The sequence below is a fragment of the Gobio gobio genome (assembly GCF_949357685.1).
Source record: "Gobio gobio genome assembly, chromosome: 16".
Lineage (NCBI taxonomy): Eukaryota > Metazoa > Chordata > Actinopteri > Cypriniformes > Gobionidae > Gobio > Gobio gobio.
Genome location: NC_137109.1, coordinates 7651355 through 7669742, shown reverse-complemented (window position 1 = coordinate 7669742; position 18388 = coordinate 7651355). Strand labels below are relative to the sequence as shown.

The 18388-nt window shown below is 38.8% G+C and overlaps 1 protein-coding gene across 1 annotated transcript in view; it reads left to right on the top strand.

The window, feature by feature from the left end:
* Positions 1-5896, top strand: part of frmpd3 (FERM and PDZ domain containing 3) — a gene marked incomplete at both ends in the record, with an annotated part of 28755 nt that extends 22859 nt beyond the window's left edge. Inside the window, 5 exons of the mRNA XM_079838859.1 lie at positions 476-565; positions 703-882; positions 1032-1167; positions 1773-2615; positions 3111-5896. Coding sequence (XP_079694985.1) covers positions 476-565; positions 703-882; positions 1032-1167; positions 1773-2615; positions 3111-5896 — 4035 coding nt within the window. The remainder of the gene's footprint in view (positions 1-475; positions 566-702; positions 883-1031; positions 1168-1772; positions 2616-3110) is intronic.
* Between the last annotated feature and the right edge of the window lie 12492 nt (positions 5897-18388).

Sequence of the window (18388 nt, the reverse complement as noted above, 5' to 3'; positions counted from 1 at the left end):
TTTTTATATTTAATGTTCAAATAATGGTTTGGCAGATAGAACCTTATAATTCTAAGCGAAAAGTGTTTTTTTAGAATTAGAAGGTTCTATCTGCATTTGACCCATTCCAAAAATCCCCATTTACAATTTTGAGAGGATTTTGATATTGTATATTTAGAATACATTTAGGGTCCCTGTTATTTTCATGTTTGAAAGAAACTTGTTCCCCATATACATTTTCCTATATGTAATGCAAAAACTTTGAAGCTCAATATCTCAAAACTGCTCAGAACGCAGATAGAACCTTATAATTCCAAGGGGACGATATGTGTAATATTGGAATTTAGGTATGCTGTGTGCAATTCATTTCTCCATACTGATCATTTATAGTCACAGCACACTTTATAGCAGCAAAACATTGCCCTCTGCTGGCTAGGATATCACCCTCTTTGCACTTGCACAACTCGCCAGTTTTATTTTCTCTTTATCCATGCAGGTTTCCTCTCTTCAAGGAAAACTACAGTATATGCGTGTCTTGAATGACCTCCCACCATTTGGAGGCTTCTTGTTTCACACAGTCGGCTTGGTAATATGAATCTGACATAGCTTCTCAACCAATAATCAAGATTAAACAAATAACCCTTACATTTTTACACTGATTTTATAGCTTTCAAACTTGTCCTTCTCATTAAACTCCTGATTATTTTCTTTTTCTATGGAAAGGATGAGAAGCAGTCAGCCACTACTTTGTTGGTTGGGCCGAGGCATGGTATCAGTCATGTAATTGACCTGAAGAACAACCTAACAACTGTCTTAGCAGAGTTCAGCCGCGTGGCCAAGGTCCAGCTCTTCAGAGAGCATCATGGGGTAGCACGTGTTGAAGTTGTTATTCTGGACGCAAAGGTGTGAAAAAATGCAGAAATTAAAAAAAACCCTGAATGAATTTGTTTTGTGTGTGTGTGTGTGAGAGCGAGCGAGAAACAGCATTGCAATATATGACATTCTAAAATGTAATGCTATACTAACATCTGTTTCCGTACTAATTATTGTAGCCCTTGGTCTTGTTAATGGAGTGGCCAGATGCATCAAACTTTGCCTGTTTGATCTCTGGCTATTACAAGCTATTTGTGGACCCTAAAAGGACAATCTACTGCAGGATACCTGGTCAGCCTTATATGATCAAGGCAGGTATGTTAGAAATGTTATTGTTGCAATTTCATTCAAATACAAAAAAAGTCATTGCATATCATTTTCTGACAGTGCATTTGCTTTTCATCTTTCAATGACAAGCGGAACTAGAATACGTTGTTATATACGCAGTTTGGGACATTTCAAAGCAAAATAGATGCGAGAACATGTCCATGGTGGCATCTAAATATACGCTTGTCATTTACATTTTCTAATAGTGAGAAGAATCAAATCAATCATGACATGAATTCATCAGGTTGCTTCCAAATGTAATTTCTAATTATTATAAGGATTTTTCATGGCAATCATTCATAATTCCAGCTTGAATCCTCCATCTTCATCTTGAATCGGTTTATGTAAGTGTAACGGAAATGCTGATCTAGATAAATTCATATCTCTGTATTTTGTACCGCTAAACCATGTATTGGATGTTCGCATCTCCTGTGGTCTGCCAAAGAGAAAGATCACAGCATATCATCACATCCCACAAGGCTTTTTTCCATCTCTGAGAACTCTATTCAACAGATTCACCTTTGTCATCTGGACTCATCCCCATCCATCATGTTTTCTACTCGTTCAACCACTCAGACAGTTCTGTCATTTAGATTCCAGAAGCACCCATGCCCAATTCCGCTCCGGAGCCACTGTGTTAAGTGGGAGTCGTCGCGAAGAAAGAGAGGGGTCGTCCAGAGAGGCAACACAGAAGACATCGGCATCACCCATATCTCAGCACCTTGGCCTGTGTCACATCCATTTAAAAGAGCAACAACAGATGCAAGAGCTTCAGATACAAGCAGAACAGGAGCTTGACATTAATGAGAATCTTATCTCGCAGGTACAGAGTCGCTCACGCACAAAGTCTGACCCCACTCTAAAGAGCACTGAATCTGTGGCTGAACAAGACGGTCCCTCTGATGACAGTTCAAGCTTCAGGAACAGAGCGAAAACAATGGAGCCTGCACAGAGGGTTTTCTGTGACTCCTGCAAGGCAAAACTCCAAGCTGAAGGTTTGATCTCAGACCCTGGGGAGGCTGGAAGACACATTTTGCAGCAGTGCACACAAGCATGTGCTTCTCGTGAAGGAGGTGCTGTTGATCTCATTGCCTTACCACTACCTGGGAACGAGGAAGATGAAGAGGTGGATGATGGAGGAGGAAAGTTGCAGCCTCCCCCTCCTGGCATAGCAGCACCGCCCCCAGGGTTTCGTGATAACAGTTCTGACGAAGATGACCCGAAAAAGGGTCGCAAAAGAAACAAAGCCTCTGCTGCTGTGGCACAGGGTCAAGAGGAAGTTCCCGTAACACTGATTGATAATGTGACCACTAGGACAGTTCAAGACCATGCTCAGGAGTTAGATGATGCATTAGTGTCCACCCTCCAGGCACTGGAAGCACTAGCTGCATCGGAGGATTACCCACACCATCACCAGCAGACACCACAGACAGCAGGTGGACATATGTAATATTAAAAGAGCTGGTTCTTTAACATGTACACTACTAGTCAAAAGTTTGGATACACTTTCCACACCGTCAAAGAGAATGGGAAAGTGTGTCCGAACTTTTGACTGGTAGTGTATATGAGTAAATTAATATTTTAAAAGTGAAGAAAATTGTAAAATCATAATACAATTAGTGGTTTGTGCACTTTTTGATAAATGATCTTTAAATTACAGTAGCCTGACATATCAAGTTAGACTGTCCCAAAACAAGCATCAGTGCAGTGTTACCTACTCCTTAACAAAACAATAAAGAGATGTCCAGTACGTTGCCTTGTACTGTAACATGCAATGACGATAAAGTTTAATCTAATCTAATTACATTTTTAGATTAGTATGATTTTTAATTAGAACATATTTTATGTCTGTAATTTTGCTTACATGAAGGGACGAAAGCTTACGTGATTTCTTACGAGCATGGTTGTGTTTTGTTTCTGTTCCCTTACAGGGTTGATTGTGCTTGCTGCCATAACCCCAGAATCATCCCTAGACTCTGGACACGAGACAAATTCATCAGAGCTAACTGATGTGTCTGAGATGGTTTCTGCCATGAAGCAGCATCAGAACCAGGCATATCTATTTGCCCACCACATCAACAAAGAGCGACTTTTCAGTCGACGAGATTTCCCCTTGTCAATCCCGGGCTGTACAACACAAGCGATTGGGGGAGGGGCTTTTTCAATGAGTCAGATCCGTGGCGGGTGTCCACCAAAGCCTGTGATCTTAAGCAAGACTGTGCCCTTGAAAGTATGTGCCAGTCAAGAAATTAGTCCCTCTGACAACTCTGTGGAGCTGGGGAAGAGCCCTGAAGCAAAAAGTGAGAAGGATATAGAAAAATCGGAAAAAGGCCCTGTCAAAGAGTGCCTGGAAGAGTCTGAACAACAGACATCTGAGGAAATTAAAGCATCAGAACAAGTTTGTGCTCCCCAAGTCAACACAGATCAATTGCCTCTTGCTAATGAAGAAAAACCAAGCTCCATTACCTCAGAAGGTGTCCCGGAAAAAGATTCTGGTTCAGTCACCCTAGAAACTACCAGTATAGCCTTACCTGTTCTCTTGCCTGTGGATAGAACTGCATCTGCAAAAATTTGTTCGACAAATATGTGCCAAGATGCCGAGAATGCCTCAAGCGAGACCACTAAGCCTTCAAGTTTAAAGGGCCTTCTGCCAGCTGCTGACTTGTTCTGCACATGTCCAGTACGACCAGAGCCTGGTCCGCAGGTGCGTCTGAAAGATCCACAGACCCCAAAAGTGGTAGTGTTTCACTCATCGCCTCCCACCGACGGTGAGCGTCTCCGTGCCAAAGGACTTCAGTTAGCTAGCAACAAAGAGAACACAGCGAAGACATCTGATGCAAGCTTGGTGAAGCCCAGCACCCTGCCTCCTACTAAGTATTCACCAGTTTTGCCTCTTAAAGTAGAACGGAAAGACATGTCAGAGGCAAAGGCAGATAACTCCCAGAATCTCCCTGTGGAACCACAGAAAGCTCCTAAAAGCGTGCCTGTTCTGGTAGACCCAACACACGTCTTAGGATGTTTGGAAAAGGGTGCAACTATTCCAGGAGCCGAGTACAAGAAACAGGCAAATAAAGCCAAATCCCAGCGTAGTACTCCATTCCTGAGTTTTAGGAACTTAATTTCAGCCACTTTCCCAGCACGTTTGCGCAGAGAGACAGATGAGCGTCGTGCACAGCTTCAAAAAGTCAGGCAGTATGAGCTAGAGTTCCTGGAGGAGCTTCTAAAACCTAAAACATCACAAGGAGAGTTCATTCCACAGGGATCCTCTCCTGTTCCCTCATTTACCCCATGTGCCTGCCAACTGCGCACAAGTCCTGTACAGAAAGTTCCTGGGATCTCACGAGAACAACGACGCAGCTGCGATTGTAAGCGAATGTGCCGCGGAATGCGTCTCCCAGATACTGCGGTTGGTTCTGCAACGGATCAGAGAGGAAGAGAAAGGGCAATCTCTAAAACACCCCCAGCAATTCCAAAGTCTCCACATGCTCACGGAGAATTACGGAAACCTCAGACTTTGGAAATCAAAACCACTCGAATCCGCTCCACGAGCCTCGAGTCTAGGGAACCCAGAGATGCACCGGCATCATGCTTGCCTACATGCACCACCCATTCAGAATGCATGGGTGCGCCACAATATAAAAAGCTTCAAAGGAGATATAGTATAGGGGAGATCGATAATAATGACAGCACCCCCCTGTATGCTGAGGTTAAAACTACAAAAGCAAAGAGCCTTGAGAAAGAAATGGAAAGAGTCAGGGCCACTGGACTCAGACTTCCGACTCCAGTGGAGCCTGTACACACTAAAGATGGGGATGCAAAGAAGAAGGGGATATTTTTTATTCAGGGAGAAGAGCTACTTCAGGAAAGTCGTGAGGGTACTGCTGAGGTTCTGGGGTTGCCAAGTGAGGATGCTGAGGACAGAGAAAAATGCTGCTCCTTCTGCTTCTGTTATCGCAAATGTGAAGCTGCTGATGAGAGCAGTGAAAAAGATGAACTGTCTTATTCCATCCCCTTGCAGGTCTTACCCGGAATGCATCTAGATTCAAGGGCAATGCCAGTAGTCAGCAAGACTCTTCAGGTACTTAATGCAGAGGATTGCAGTGGGGAGGAGGAAGAGGAAGAGGAGGAGGAGGAGGAAGAGGAGCCACAAACACAGAGAATTGATCTGCGGGCCTGCGGGAACCTGGAAACTAGCTTGGCAAGAGTACAATCCTTGCAGGGCAAAACATTCTCGTTACCTGATGGATTCCTAAACGCACAACTTGATGCCAATGAGCTGCTCTCAATTTTAAGGCAGTGTGCCAATTGCCCCCAAATCGAGGGGGAACCTCGTATCCCCCCTGCAAGACTGGCAGAGTACAAGCAAGAACTTGCAGTCTGTTTTAAAGAGTTCAGGGCATCATGTAGACGAGTGGCAAGTGTTGAGAAAAGTCCCTCACGAATGCTAAGTGCCGTCACAGCTAGCTTCCAGGTGCTGTGTAACCTTACTCATACATTCATTCGGCTGGTCAGGGGTGTACGATCTGAAACTCAAAAACTACAGCTTTTACGTAAGGTAGAGGAGGTAGCTGTCAACTACACCCTTCTTCTTCGGGCTGCTGAAGAGGCAATGGGACATTCTAGTAGCCTCCCCAATAAGAGTGCAAGTCCTCAGCTCCATACATCCACTAACATGGGCTCTCTTAATCGCTCTATCAAAACCTTGCCCAGCAAGTAATGACTCATTCACACGAGATTGTGGGGCAGGCCGGAAAAACAGCTGCTCAACTCTCTGGCAGGAACCTCTTCGGATCATTCATTGGTTTACATTTTTACTCGCCCTTCTGTTCACTGCCTGCTAAATTCCATAGCTGCATAACTATACTGTTATATGTTTATGAAGGTTGTGCCAACTTGTAGTCACAAACAATCTTTGACATTATATGTGCACAGAATTGAAAAAAAATATATATACTGATCCTGTGTATTATGGGTGATCAATAGGGCTGTTCACCCTTAGAGAAAGGGTACTGTGAAATGGACTTAGTTTTTGTATGTTTAGTTGTTCCTATATCTAAATCACAAAATGACATTGGGAAGGGCTGGCGGGGATAGGGCCTTAGATATTTTGTGTCCTAAAAATGGTTTCTATAATATATTATGGGAAAAATTATATTGTCATTATTGCAATTACTGTAGACATTATAGCTACATAATCTAAAAAAATAAAATCAGAAAAATGAATGGTAACTGATTTTGTAAATTAGGTAGAGAGAAATGGTAATTTGGTAATGTGCTTGCTTTTCGATTTTGTTTGTTGTGACATGAAATACTCCCTTTTCACAATATCACATTCACAACGTCTGGATTTGTATCTCTGCAAGGGTCTGAATTGACAATTTTAAATTAATATTTATGAACACAAGAGCCCACTAACACGATAGTGGAAGGAAACACCTGCCCAGGGTAGACAATGTAGCAGATTCAAATTCACCGGAATATTAATTGAAAGGATACAATGGTTGATCTGAGACCAAGATGAAAAAGGGCGCTCCTGTTTTCTAATGCACAAAAAATAAATAAATAAATAAATCCTTCTTTCCACTCACACCCACATACCCGTCCAGCTCCATACCTCATACATGTAGAGGCAAAAAGTGGCTTTTATTTTTTTGTATTGGAGTGGGCTGGGTACTTGATAGCCTCGTAATTTTGTGCAATCACTAAGAAAATGCTTGTGTATATAGAATAAAAACGATTTTGTTTTCAAATATAGCCTATATAAGTACACAGATAACTAATGTTTCCCAATATTTTTTTTATATTGCTTTAATGTTTTTCTTCTGTCCCATAATTTGAAATGTTTTATTGTAGAAAACTTTATTTTTTAATTTTCATGTGATGTCATTCTTTGTGCACTCCTGAGAACATAACCCCCCTCCAACAGACCCCCACCCAACCCCACCACACAGAATAGTTTTATATGTATTTTAATAAAACCAACTGCTGTCTTATGTCTGAAAACTTTTCTGTCTCCTCTTCCAATCTAGGACATAAATGGTTGAATTATGGTCTTATAATCCATATAAGGCTCTACTGTGAAGTTTGAACGATTAACATTTTCATTGTTCTGGTGTCTTGCATGTCATCCATTCTTTAAAATATGAAATGAATGAAGTGGGCTCTGTCAAGCCAGCATCTGAAAGACTGTTTAATGCTGGATTTAGATAAATTGTATCATTAAAAGGTCAACAATAGTACAGACAGAATCTAGTGTTTTGCAATATAAAAGTATTATTCTATGCTCAAGTTAACAAAAAATATTGTGAAGAACATATTTGTGAAGCTTAAATCATTTTTGAGAATTAACATTACATATATTTATCAAAATAACTTAAAAAAAGAAGAAAAAAAAGAAATCACAACATGTATCTTATGATTTATAGTAGTATGTACCAGAGACAAATAGTTACTATATTTTAGAGTATAATACAGCATGGAACCTGTTTATTTTTATAAAATGCATTACAGTAAACAATATCATCATGTTTATACATGTTTTCTTTTTTTAAGACATATTTTCTGTCAAAGACTAGTTGCATTGCCAAAATGAGATTTGTCACTATGCTTCATTTGTTGTATGTGGTCATATTTAGTTCTTTGAGTTCTTGTCAGTGTTTTTTGCTTCACTGTGGTCTTTTTGTGTGTAAGATCATGTTTAAAGCAATAAAGAGTATTGAAAGTAACATTTTCAGCATAGTTTTGGCTATGAGATCAATTGAATCCACTGATTGAGTTCATAATGAGCACTCTGAAATATTTGTATATTGATATCGATTTACACCTTTATCGGTAACACTGCAAATAAGTGCTTTGTTGCTGTATACTTTTTATAAACTATTATAGTTGATTTATAGTTTATACATTTTTGTTTCTACATTATTTCATTAATAGGCTATGAATAGTGAGTTCTTCATTCATTGTCCAAAAAAGTAACAAACTATTATTATTTAATTAGCTCATATGTTAAGAGTTAGATGTTTTCTATTCTTTAACAATTGGTTTACCATACCTAACATTAATACCCACTTAAAGTTCATACCTAAAGTATTTTAAACCAATGGTAGAGTTGTTAATAGTGATTAGGAGTAAACAGTTTACTCCCCTTTAGATTTGATCACGTAAAATACTGAATTGTATGGTGGAGAGAGCTCAACACGCTGCAATTGAAGAAAGCATGCAAATAGAAAAAACACCAGCTAGAAAACATCTTCATCAGTTTGACAACGTGTGCTGCAAATACTCACAACTCAACCAACACCACCGATGACTAGACATTGAGCAATAAGCATGTCCCAGACAGGTTTGTCACTTGTTGTTTGGTTGAGTTGTGAGAATTTGCGGTGTGTGTCTGTATTTGGTTGAGTTGTGAGTATTTGCAGTGTGTTTCTACATTTGGTTGAGTTGTGGGTATTTGGTTGAGTTGTGAGTATTTGCAGTGTGTCTCTGTATTTGGTTGAGTTGCATGTATTTTCAGTGTGTTTCTGTATTTGGTTGAGTTGTGAGTATTTTCAGTGTGTTTCTGTATTTGGTTGAGTTGTGAGTATTTGCAGTGTGTTTCTGTATTTGGTTGAGTTGTGAGTATTTGCAGTGTGTTTCTGCATTTGGTTGAGTTGTGAGTATTTGCAGCGCGTTTCTGTATTTGGTTGAGTTGTGAGTATTTGCAGTGTGTGTCTGTATTTGGTTGAGTTGTGAGTATTTGCAGTGTGTTTCTGCATTTGGTTGAGTTGCGGGTATTTGGTTGAGTTGTGAGTATTTGTAGTGTGTTTCTGTATTTGGTTGAGTTGTGAGTATTTGGTTGAGTTGTGAGTATTTGGTTGAGTTGTGAGTATTTGCAGTGCGTTTCTGTATTTGGTTGAGTTGTGGGTATTTGCAGTGTGTTTCTGCATTTGGTTGAGTTGTGAGTATTTGCAGTGTGTTTCTGTATTTGGTTGAGTTGTGAGTATTTGCAGTGTGTGTCTGTATTTGGTTGAGTTGTGAGTATTTGCAGTGCGTTTCTGTATTTGGTTGAGTTGTGAGTATTTGCAGTGTGTTTCTGTATTTGGTTGAGTTGTGAGTATTTGCAGTGTGTTTCTGTATTTGGTTGAGTTGTGAGTATTTGCAGTGTGTGTCTGTATTTGGTTGAGTTGTGAGTATTTGCAGTGTGTTTCTGCATTTGGTTGAGTTGCGGGTATTAGGTTGTGTTGTGAGTATTTGCAGTGTGTTTCTGTATTTGGTTGAGTTGTGAGTATTTGCAGTGTGTTTCTGTATTTGGTTGAGTTGCGAGTATTTGTTGTGTTTCTTTATTTGGTTGAGTTGTGAGTATTTGTAGTGTGTTTCTGTATTTGGTTGAGTTGTGAGTATTTGGTTGAGTTGCGGGTATTTGGTTGAGTTGTGAGTATTTGCAGCGCGTTTCTGTATTTGGTTGAGTTGTGAGTATTTGGTTGTGTTGTGAGTATTTGCAGTGTGTTTCTGTATTTGGTTGAGTTGTGAGTATTTGCAGCGCGTTTCTGTATTTGGTTGAGTTGTGAGTATTTGGTTGAGTTGTGAGTATTTGCAGTGTGTTTCTGTATTTGGTTGAGTTGTGAGTATTTGCAGTGTGTTTCTGTGTTTGATTGAGTTGTGAGTATTTGGTTGAGTTGCGGGTATTTGGTTGAGTTGTGAGTATTTGCAGCGCGTTTCTGTATTTGGTTGAGTTGTGAGTATTTGGTTGTGTTGTGAGTATTTGCAGTGTGTTTCTGTATTTGGTTGAGTTGTGAGTATTTGCAGCGCGTTTCTGTATTTGGTTGAGTTGTGAGTATTTGGTTGAGTTGTGAGGATTTGCAGTGTGTTTCTGTATTTGGTTGAGTTGTGAGTATTTGCAGTGTGTTTCTGTATTTGGTTGAGTTGTGAGTATTTGCAGTGTGTTTCTGTATTTGGTTGAGTTGTGAGTATTTGCAGTGTGTTTCTGTATTTGGTTGAGTTGTGAGTATTTGCAGTGTGTGTCTGTATTTGGTTGAGTTGTGAGTATTTGCAGTGTGTTTCAGCATTTGGTTGAGTTGCGGGTATTTGGTTGTATTGTGAGTATTTGCAGTGTGTTTCTGTATTTGGTTGAGTTGTGAGTATTTGCAGTGTGTTTCTGTATTTGGTTGAGTTGCGAGTATTTGCTGTGTTTCATTATTTGGTTGAGTTGTGAGTATTTGTAGTGTGTTTCTATATTTGGTTGAGTTGTGAGTATTTGCAGCGCGTTTCTGTATTTGGTTGAGTTGTGAGTATTTGGTTGTGTTGTGAGTATTTGCAGTGTGTTTCTGTATTTGGTTGAGTTGTGAGTATTTGCAGCGCGTTTCTGTATTTGGTTGAGTTGTGAGTATTTGGTTGAGTTGTGAGTATTTGCAGTGTGTTTCTGTATTTGGTTGAGTTGTGAGTATTTGCAGCGCGTTTCTGTATTTGGTTGAGTTGTGAGTATTTGGTTGTGTTGTGAGTATTTGCAGTGTGTTTCTGTATTTGGTTGAGTTGTGAGTATTTGGTTGAGTTGTGAGTATTTGCAGTGTGTTTCTGTATTTGGTTGAGTTGTGAGTATTTGCAGCGCGTTTCTGTATTTGGTTGAGTTGTGAGTATTTGGTTGTGTTGTGAGTATTTGCAGTGTGTTTCTGTATTTGGTTGAGTTGTGAGTATTTGCAGCGCGTTTCTGTATTTGGTTGAGTTGTGAGTATTTGGTTGAGTTGTGAGTATTTGCAGCGTGTTTCTGTATTTGGTTGAGTTGTGAGTATTTGCAGTGTGTTTCTGTATTTGGTTGAGTTGTGAGTATTTGCAGCGCGTTTCTGTATTTGGTTGAGTTGTGAGTATTTGCAGTGTGTTTCTGTATTTGGTTGAGTTGTGAGTATTTGCAGTGTGTTTCTGTATTTGGTTGAGTTTTGAGTATTTGGTTGTGTTGTGAGTATTTGCAGTGTGTTTCTGTATTTGGTTGAGTTGTGAGTATTTGCAGCGCGTTTCTGTATTTGGTTGAGTTGTGAGTATTTGGTTGAGTTGTGAGTATTTGCAGCGCGTTTCTGTATTTGGTTGAGTTGTGAGTATTTGCAGAGTGTTTCTGTATTTGGTTGAGTTGTGAGTATTTGGTTGAGTTGTGAGTATTTGCAGCGCGTTTCTGTATTTGGTTGAGTTGTGAGTATTTGCAGTGTGTTTCTGTATTTGGTTGAGTTGTGAGTATTTGGTTGAGTTGTGAGTATTTGCAGCGCGTTTCTGTATTTGGTTGAGTTGTGAGTATTTGCAATGTGTTTCTGTATTTGGTTGAGTTGTGAGTATTTGCAGCGCGTTTCTGTATTTGGTTGAGTTGTGAGTATTTGCAATGTGTTTCTGTATTTGGTTGAGTTGTGAGTATTTGCAGCGTGTTTCTGTATTTGGTTGAGTTGTGAGTATTTGCAGCACATTGAGCTCTCTCTGCCACCATAGAATTACCATTAATTTAGTGCTTTAAACCTATTATATTAAACATGAACTGTATGAATTGTATGTGTTCCTAAATGTTTACAAATACATTAAGCATGAATGTGTATTAATTCACTTGACATAAACATTTCTTTATTATTAATTAATAACCTATTGTTTTCATGAAGCATTACATTAACTCCTTTAAGGGTTTAAAAGTTGACTGATCTCATCGTTTATATTTGTAGGTTTGCACATTTACATGTCAAAATGTCTGTATGTTTGGATAGATGCAAAAACATACAAATACACAGAAGAGTCAAAACATTAAGACCACCTGCCTAATATGCTGTTGGTCCTCCGTGTGCTGCCAAAACAGCCGGGCCTAGAATAAATTGTAAAGATATGTTTGTAAAGTTGGGGGGGGGGGGGGGATGCCAGGCATATAGGCCCAGGATGATAGGGGGCCCCAAATCACAACTTTGGATATTTGGTTTGTGCATGATTTTTTTTTCTTACATACACAAACACATGAACTAATAATACTGTAGCAAAATAAAATTAAAATATGTGAATTATAGAAAGTAAGAGGTGAACACGAGCATGGTCTCTCGTCACTTCAACATACAGCGCATGTGTTAACCGAACAAAACAAAAAAAAGAACACGATGGATGGAAAACAGCACCTGTCAGGAGCACATAAGCAAAAATGTAAAAAAGTAGGGATGAAGACATTAAAAGGATGGAAGTTTCCCTTACCAATTAGGTCCATACAAATCAGAATAGGCTAAACAAAATGTTAGAGATGATTGTTGATCACAGATGTGAGGAAACACTTAATTTTATTCTTCAGAGAAACATTGAATGATTATTCCAGAAATTGGTTGTGTGGTATCTACAGGTGCTGGTCATATAATTAGAATATCATCAAAAAGTTGATTTATTTCACTAATTCCATTCAAAAAGTGAAAAGTATATTATATTCATTCATTACACACAGATTGATATATTTTAAATGTTTATTTATTTTTTTATTTTTTATGATTATAACTGACAACTAAGAAAAATCCCAAATTCAGTATCTCAGAAAATTAGAATATTACTTAAGACCAATACAAAGAAAAGATTTTTAGAAATCTTGGCCAACTGAAAAGTATGAACATGAAAAGTAAGAGCATGTCCAGCTCTCAATACTTAGTTTGGGGTTTCTCCTTTTCCCTGAATTACTGCAGCGATGCGGCGTGGCATGAGGAGATCAGTCTGTGGCACTGCTCAGGTGTTATGAGAGCCCAGGTTGCTCTGATAGTGGCCTTCAGCTCTTCTGCATTGTTGGGTCTGGCATATCACATCTTCCTCTTCACAATACCCCATAGATGTTCTTTGGGGTTAAGGTCAGGTGAGTTTGCTGGCCAATTAGGAACAGGGAGACCATGCTCCTTAAACCAGGTACTGGTTGCTTTGGCACTGTGTGCAGGTGCCAAGTCCTGTTGGAAAATGAAATCTGCATCTCCATAAAGTTGGTCAGCAGCAGGAAGCATGAAGTGCTCTAAAACTTCCTGGTATACGGCTGTGTTGACCTTGGACCTCAGAAAACACAGTGGACCAACACCAGCAGATGACATGGCACCGCAAACCATCACTGACTGTGGAAACTTTACACTGGACCTCAAGCAACGTGGATTGTGTGCCTCTCCTCTCTTCCTCCAGACTCTGGGACCCTGATTTCCAAAGGAAATGCAACATTTACTTTCATCAGAGAACATAACTTTGGACCACTTTTTTTCCTTTTTGTCTTTAGCACAGGCGAGACGCTTCTGACGCTGTCTGTTGTTCAAGAGTGGCTTGACACAAGGAGTGCGACAGCTGAAACCCATGTCTTGCATGCGTCTGTGTGTAGAGGTTCTTGAAGCACTGACTCCAGCTGCAGTCCACTCTTCGTGAATCCCCCCCACATTTTTGAATGGGTTTTGTTTCACAATCCTCTCCAGGGTGCGGTTATCCCTATTGCTTATACACTTTTTTTCTACCACATCTTTTCCTTCCCTTCACCTCTCTATTAATGTGCTTGGACACAGAGCTCTGTGAACAGCCAGCCTCTTTTGCAATGACCTTTTGTGTCTTGCGCTCCTTGTGCAAGGTGTCAATGGTCGTCTTTTGGACAACTGTCAAGTCAGCAGATGATTGTGTAGCCAACAGAACTAGACTGAGAGACCATTAAAGGCCTTTGCAGGTGTTTTGAGTTAATCAGCTGATTAGAGTGTGGCACCAGGTGTCTTCAATATTGAACCTTTTCACAATATTCACATTTTCTGAGATACTGAATTTGGGATTTTCCTTAGTTGTCTGTTATAATCATCAAAATTAAAATAAACGTTTGAAATATATCAGTCTGTGTGTAATGAATGAATATAATATCCAAGTTTCACTTTTTGAATGGAATTAGTGAAATACATCAACTTTTTTATGATATTCTAATTATATGACCAGCACCTGTATATTCTAGGGGCTCTATTATATATTCTAGCCCACAGCGTGAGTTTTTTGAGACGACTTATTTTATAACGTTTGATTTCCTTGGCGACGCGTCATGCAGCCACACAGACAGATATGTATCGCGTTTATTTAATTTTTCCCTTTTTATTCTAAATATTCAAACTTGTTTACTATATCATGATTGTATGATATATTCCAATTGTCAAATATGTGGAAGTGAATGTGTTTTGTAGTTTGAACTCCTTTATAATGATCATGTTAGTTGATATAACACGCAATGAGTTTGCAACGCAATTCAAAGGATCTGTCGGATTTACATCACAAAAATGCATCACTTTTTCCTGAAATACATAAAAGTAAGTGGCCTGTGAACTGGAAGAAAAATAGAGTAATCTTTATTGTTTCATACTCAATGTGTATCTGATATGAATAAAACACTTTTTTAAAACACAAAATTCTGTCTTGCATACCCGCCTTAAAACTCTTCATGGCGCCCCTGGGTAGAATTATATTTTATGTAAAATGCATACAAATATTTACGAGATCACCTTGTTAAAAAAAAATCAGTTAGGATTAGGATACAAAGGATAGAAAAAACAAGCCCCAAGATCAACCCCACACCACAGTTCTGCACTGGCATGGAGTTCTAGCTCCATGAGTGAACAATATTAAAGAGAAAAGAGGGTATTTTATTCCAAAGAGTACATAAAGTCCATAACCCATAAAGTCATTCAGTAACCTAAAACACAAAAGAAGTCCTGGTTTAGTCAGCCGTTGCCTTTAATGTATGTATGGCTATTCAAGTCAAAATAAAGAGCACTGGGTGCATCAGATTACATGTACAAGCTTTATTTTGATGCATCGCTCAATTTTCAAGCTTCGGGAACGACTTCCCAATTTTTTTTTTTTATACAAATGTATCTGGGGGGTATTCCAGAAAACAAGGTTAACTTACCGTCACATATACCCTGAACTCTTGTTCTGAAAACCTGTGAAGCAAACTAATGAGCTGCTCCAGATCAGGTTCTGTTCAGAGAGTGAGATGCTATGGCTACTTACATACCCTGAAAGTTCCCTAAGGTTGTGGAACCGAAAGTTGAGGTTATCCGCTTACCCTTAAACATACCCGGGTATGTCACATAACCTGCTTTCTGGAATACCAACACCATCTTAGTGTATGTGTAATTACATGAAGGTACATTTTAAAGTCCCCCGGCGGTAAAAATCAAGTTTTTAAATGTTGTTTATATGTCTATGTGGTGTTTTTAATATGCTTTAAGACAATTCATAAGTCAACACCATTGCTGAGTATTTTCTCCTTAAAACTGCACAGAAAAAAAAAAAAGTCTCAAAAACACGGTTTGAAACCACTGGTGTTATTAACCAATCATGTCAACGTGTTGACGGGCTTTAGCATATCAACTATTCTCTGAAGCAGAGGAGTCTCAAGAGAAGCCAGGTTATCCTGGAGCCTATACCATGAAGCCGGTTTAACTGGCTAGCCAGATATGTTTAAGCTTAGTTTGTGCTAATCCTGGGTTTTAGGTACCATTAAAGTGGTTTGGGTTTTAGCAGTGTTCATCTCCATAGTAACTTATGCTCCACGGCTAACCTGCTCCAGGGCAGGTTATGTTCTGGATAAGAGATCTCAAACTGAAATTGGACCAATCAGCTGTGAGCAAAGTGACACACCTCTAATGCAATAAAGTCACTCCCCCTGTTTCTACTCCAAATTAAAGGTCACTACATAGCAAATGGCTATTAAAGACTAAAGTGTCTGGCTTTTAACAATGCTTATTTATAATAATAATTTTGAATGATTTAGATATCATTTATGTAATTATTATACCTGTATTCAATTACACATATATCATTTTAGTTAATCAATCATTAATAGGCACTTAGTTGAAATTAATATAAATAGCCTATACATACAAATAAGTTTTAAAATTATTAAATAAAGCTATAAAAATTACTACATTACTCAATTCTCTATATATCAACTAAACTAACGTCATAACTTTTCCTTGCATTGACGTAGTGAATATTTTCTTTAAGTTGTACTCTTTTATAGACAGCTCTATTCTTCTTGCTGTGTAAATTTGTTTAAATTCTTAATATTGTTCAATCATGTAATTTTCTGCAGAAGAGAGAACTGAATCTCGCTGCTTCTCTTGCGAGAAGTGAATCTCAGTTTCACTGATCCACAGCCTGTGATTGGCTGTTCACTGCTGATGTCACAGCTAAACTCCTAAACTCAGGATCAAAGCCTGAGTTGACAGAGAAAGCTGATGATCAGCATCATGGGACCAACAAAGCCTGAATAGATTGGTTTGGTTTTGTCAACTCGAAACTAATCCTGTAACCCTGAGTTTGTTAAACTACCATCATGGTACAGGCCCCAGGTATATTTTTCTGTTGATGTGAAAACATTGGGTACATTTAGCAAAATAGTGGGTGAATTATGTATATGATGCATATTACGATGTTATGATGAACTATAGGAGTTGTTCGAAGCGTTTCTAAGGATGCTGATTGTTGAAGGACAGAGACTCTGAGATGGTGAACGGGAACATGGTTTGTGTGACACTAGCAACACATTATTAGCTGTTTAATTACGTAGTCAAGCTAAAGGCTAATCATATTAATTACTGTTATGTGTCCAGTGTTGTAAAGAGTGATACATAAAACGCATTACCATTCGGATACATCGACTTAGAATACAAGCCTGTATAATTTACACTTCCCCTTCTTCCGAATCAGTTTCTGGTTCACACATATATGGCAGAATTAAATCAGTATTTCCACTCGTCATCGTGGAGCGTTTACTAGAGTACAGTTGTTTAGCGAGTGGGTCTCTGAGCTGGGGCCCGTTCTTCGTACGTTGCTTATTACATCTGAGATGATTTGACAGATCCCGGATCTTTTAATCGTGATAAGTGATCTCAGGCTAATTTGGTTCTTCAAACGAATTTGCGGATTGGATTAAAATATCTGGATTAAATGATCTAAGATCACTGCGCGTTCTTGTGTTCCCTGAAGAGGGCAGATGCATCGATACTCGAAACCACGATCAGCAATGCAGCGATTGGCTGGCGTCAAGAGAGCAACGTAATGACATCATTTAATTAAAAAAGCCACCTGGCAAAAAACTTGACAAATTATACAATAAAAACCTCACGAATTTATGGACCTTTATAAGGAAACAGCCAAACCACCAAACCAACATAAAACTTATAACAGATAAATGATAAAAGTTTTTTTTTTGTTTTTTTTACATGATTACCAATTATTTATATTCAGATTTTATACTGTATTTGTACACCCTTTACATTTTTATTTCAATGTTGTAATTTAATTTTTAATTCAAACAGACAGATTTCCAATTACACATCAACTATATTAAGTTTACAGTCTAGCGACGTGTGCCTGCGCTGACATAATTAAATAGTTTGTCATGTCTATTGAGTGCTAATTAGTTTCGCGCTTCAGAATTTCAGAGTGTACATCAATTGTGGGATTATTTTCAAGAGCGAACGTTTCAGTCACAGGAAGGATTCTGCGATTGAGACGGCCCTTAAAATGACTTCTGGACTAGGGAGCTGAAAGTCTCGAGACGCACACATAGTAATGGTTATAGTAACAGAATACAGTATTTATGATTAACTTTAATGGCATAATACAACACTTATAATAAGCAGATTGAAATGATTTCCATTTAACCTTTTAAACTCCAAGGACCCTGATAAGGTCCGGAATGACATCAACTATATACTTTCAATTTTAAATGTCTGTGGAGGAGCTCTGACCTCATATTTGGTACCATTTGAAAGCTTAGTCTACTTTCTGGAGATTTGCATCACTTTGGTATTCGTTTTACACAAAGTAACTTATTTACACCAAATTACTCTGGGACCATTTCAGCCCGGATTTGGCCTCCCCAAATGTAAAAACTTCCCATACCCACATACAGTGATCTCTAAATACACAATTTTGGTTTAATTTTCCAGGAAACCCTTTGAAGTTACATAAAACACTGCTAAAAGTGATAAACATTTAAAGGGTTAGTTCACCCAAAAATGAAAATTCTGTCATTAATTACTTACCCTCATGTCGTTCGACACCCGTCAGACCTCCGTTCATATTCAGAACACAAATGAAGATATTTTAGTTGAAATCTGATGGCTCTGAAAGGCCTCCATTGGCACAATGACACTTTACGCTCTCAAGACCCTTAAAAGGTACTAAAGACGTCGTTACAAAGTCCATCTCACTACAGTGGTTCTACAATAAC